At 40.8% G+C, this 2,543-nt stretch overlaps 1 protein-coding gene across 1 annotated transcript in view; it reads left to right on the top strand.

The window, feature by feature from the left end:
- LOC103800239 (probable global transcription activator SNF2L2) overlaps nucleotides 1–2,543 on the top strand; it is a gene marked incomplete at its 5' end in the record, with an annotated part of 49,348 nt that overhangs the window by 4,990 nt on the left and 41,815 nt on the right. Inside the window, one exon of the mRNA XM_009072609.1 lies at nucleotides 1,026–1,196. Coding sequence (XP_009070857.1) covers nucleotides 1,026–1,196 — 171 coding nt within the window. The remainder of the gene's footprint in view (nucleotides 1–1,025; nucleotides 1,197–2,543) is intronic.

Raw genomic sequence — 2,543 nt, 5'->3', positions numbered from 1 at the left:
CTGCTGTGGAGGAGAACCCCCATCCCCCCCCTCAGCCACAGAGTGATCAGATAAGCTTTGATAAGTGATAATGGGGGAGGAAGAGAAAACAGAATTCCCCCTGTCCTTGGCACTGGTGAGGCACCTTGAATCTTGTATTCAGTTTTAGGCCCCTCATGACAAGGAAGGTACTGAGCTTCTTGGAGTATGCCCAGAGAAGGCAAATGATGCTGGTGTAGGATCTGGAGCATAAATCCTATGAGGAGCAGTTGAGAGAGCTGGGATTGTTTAGCCTGGAGAAAAGGAGGCTCATGGGAGACCTTACCACTCTCTACAACTACCTTGAAAGGAGGTTGTAGTGAGGTGGAGGTTGGTCTCTTCTCCCGGGTAAGAAGCAATAGGACAAGCAGAAATGGCCTCAAGTTGTGCCAGGGGACGTTTAGATTGGATTTTAGGAAAAAGTTCTTCACTGAAAGGGTTGTTGAGCGTTGGAATGAGCTCTCTGGGGAGGTCCAAATACATACAGATACAGTGCTTTGGGACATAGTTCAGTGGTGAATCTGATGGTATTGGATGGATAGTTGGACTTGATGATCTTGGAGGTCTTTTCCCACCTTAATGATTCTGTGCTACTATGAAAGAAAGTATGGTTAGAGTAGATATTAGGAAGAAATTCTTTGCTGTGAGAGTGGTGAGGCACTGAAACAGGTTAACCAGAGAAGTTGTGGGTGCCCTGTCCCTGGACAACCAGGTTGGATCTGATTTTTGAACAGCCTGGTCTCTAGTGGAAGGTGTCCCTTCCCATAGCTGGGGAATTGAAACTAGGTGATCTGTAAGGTCCTTACCAACCCATATGATTCTGTCATCTGTTGATAGAAATGTATGACGCTCTGGGCCTGATCATGTAATGAGTTCTTCACCCATCTAGCTGTCTCTCTACGCCAGTCATTATGGCCTAAGATAACACTTGATTATTGACATAGGAATTGGATGGTGTTTCTTGGGAAGCATTTCTGTCATGACTGACATCTGTTTTGTATTGCCAGGCTGAAGATGAAGAAGGCTACCGTAAACTGATTGATCAAAAGAAAGACAGACGTCTGGCCTACCTATTGCAGCAGACAGATGAGTATGTGGCTAATTTGACTAACCTGGTATGGGAGCATAAACAGGCACAAGCAGCCAAAGAGAAGAAGAAGCGAAGGAGAAGAAAGAAGGCAAGTAGTTCCATAGCTGATATTTTAAAGCCATTTCTTCTTCAAATTCAGTTTTAAAGTAGATAAATGTAGTGATGCCCAATTGTCGTGCACATACCAGAATATCTAAAACTGTCTACACTTACGAATTCTTAACACTGAGGGAACTCATCTCTCTCTCCTTTGAAATATATATATGCTGTTGTTAACTCAAAAGAAGGTGAGAAGGAGGGGAGATTATAAAATTGTGCGTGGTTAACATTCATTTTGTCATAACATTAATTAGCTCATAAACTTTCAACAGGTAAAATTGGGACAGACATATAAGTTAGGAGTAATGTACCCCACAAGGGTCCAATGTAGCAAAAATACATTGTATAAATAAGATGGGAAGGGTCTGGTTTGTGTAGTTATTTCATGCAGGGCAGCTATTTTACATCTCCATATTCTACACTTGACTCAGTCCATTTTGTAGGACCATTGGAATTGACTAGAAAGACTGAACTTGGCCAGGTTTATTACAATAAATGGGTATTTTGCCAGTAGTATTGTTAATTTTTAACATTTAATTGAAGCTTTTCAAAAGTACCTTTCTTCCAGTGAAATGTTTCACCCTGCAAGAGAGACATATTGAAACTGAACAGTGCAATTTTCATTAAAATAATTCTATGTGTGAAATAGTCATTAAGGAGTGATTTGTCATTTTTTGTGACCTCAGAGGACCTTCCAGCTCTTGCAGAATGGATAAGAGGATTTTTATAATCCATTTCCATGCCTGGTTTTCTACCAATTACTGTTAGAAATATAAACATTATGTTTACAGGGTTTACAAACAGCACTTGAAATATGCTTATAAAAAACAGCCTATAAAAATACTGATTCTGGACATCAGTGACCCAAAAAATGTTCATGTTTTCTTCTGCCCTCCCCAAAACCTCTGTACTTTTTGTGGAGTGTATGGTCGTAGCAGGGGAACAACACCCTATCTGCGAAGTTAAGATGTAACTTAAGTGGGGCTCTTGACCTATGTTACTAGGGAGAACAGACCTGATTTAATGTATGGAATGCACAGTAGAGACAGTCATTAATGAGATGGCATGTGTAGTAAATCCACTGCTCTAATGAAAAATACTAATTCCTTTAACAGTCCACATTTGTGATATGGTTCTCTGTCAGCTTAGTTAAAGTGTGTGTGAGAAACACAGTATCTTCTGGCTATGTCAATAAAGACATCATTTTCTGTCACTGAAATTTCCCTCAGGCATTCCTCATCTAACATGTGTTCCAGACTTCTTATGAGCCTTCTTGCCCTTTGCTGGACTCGCTCCAGTGCCTCAGTGTCCTTTTAAAAGTGAGGTGCCCAAAACT

This window comes from Acanthisitta chloris, unplaced genomic scaffold, assembly GCF_000695815.1.
Source record: "Acanthisitta chloris isolate BGI_N310 unplaced genomic scaffold, ASM69581v1 scaffold13954, whole genome shotgun sequence".
NCBI lineage: Eukaryota > Metazoa > Chordata > Aves > Passeriformes > Acanthisittidae > Acanthisitta > Acanthisitta chloris.
The sequence above is the reverse complement of the archived record's forward strand: the minus strand, read 5'-3'. Positions and strand labels throughout refer to the sequence as shown.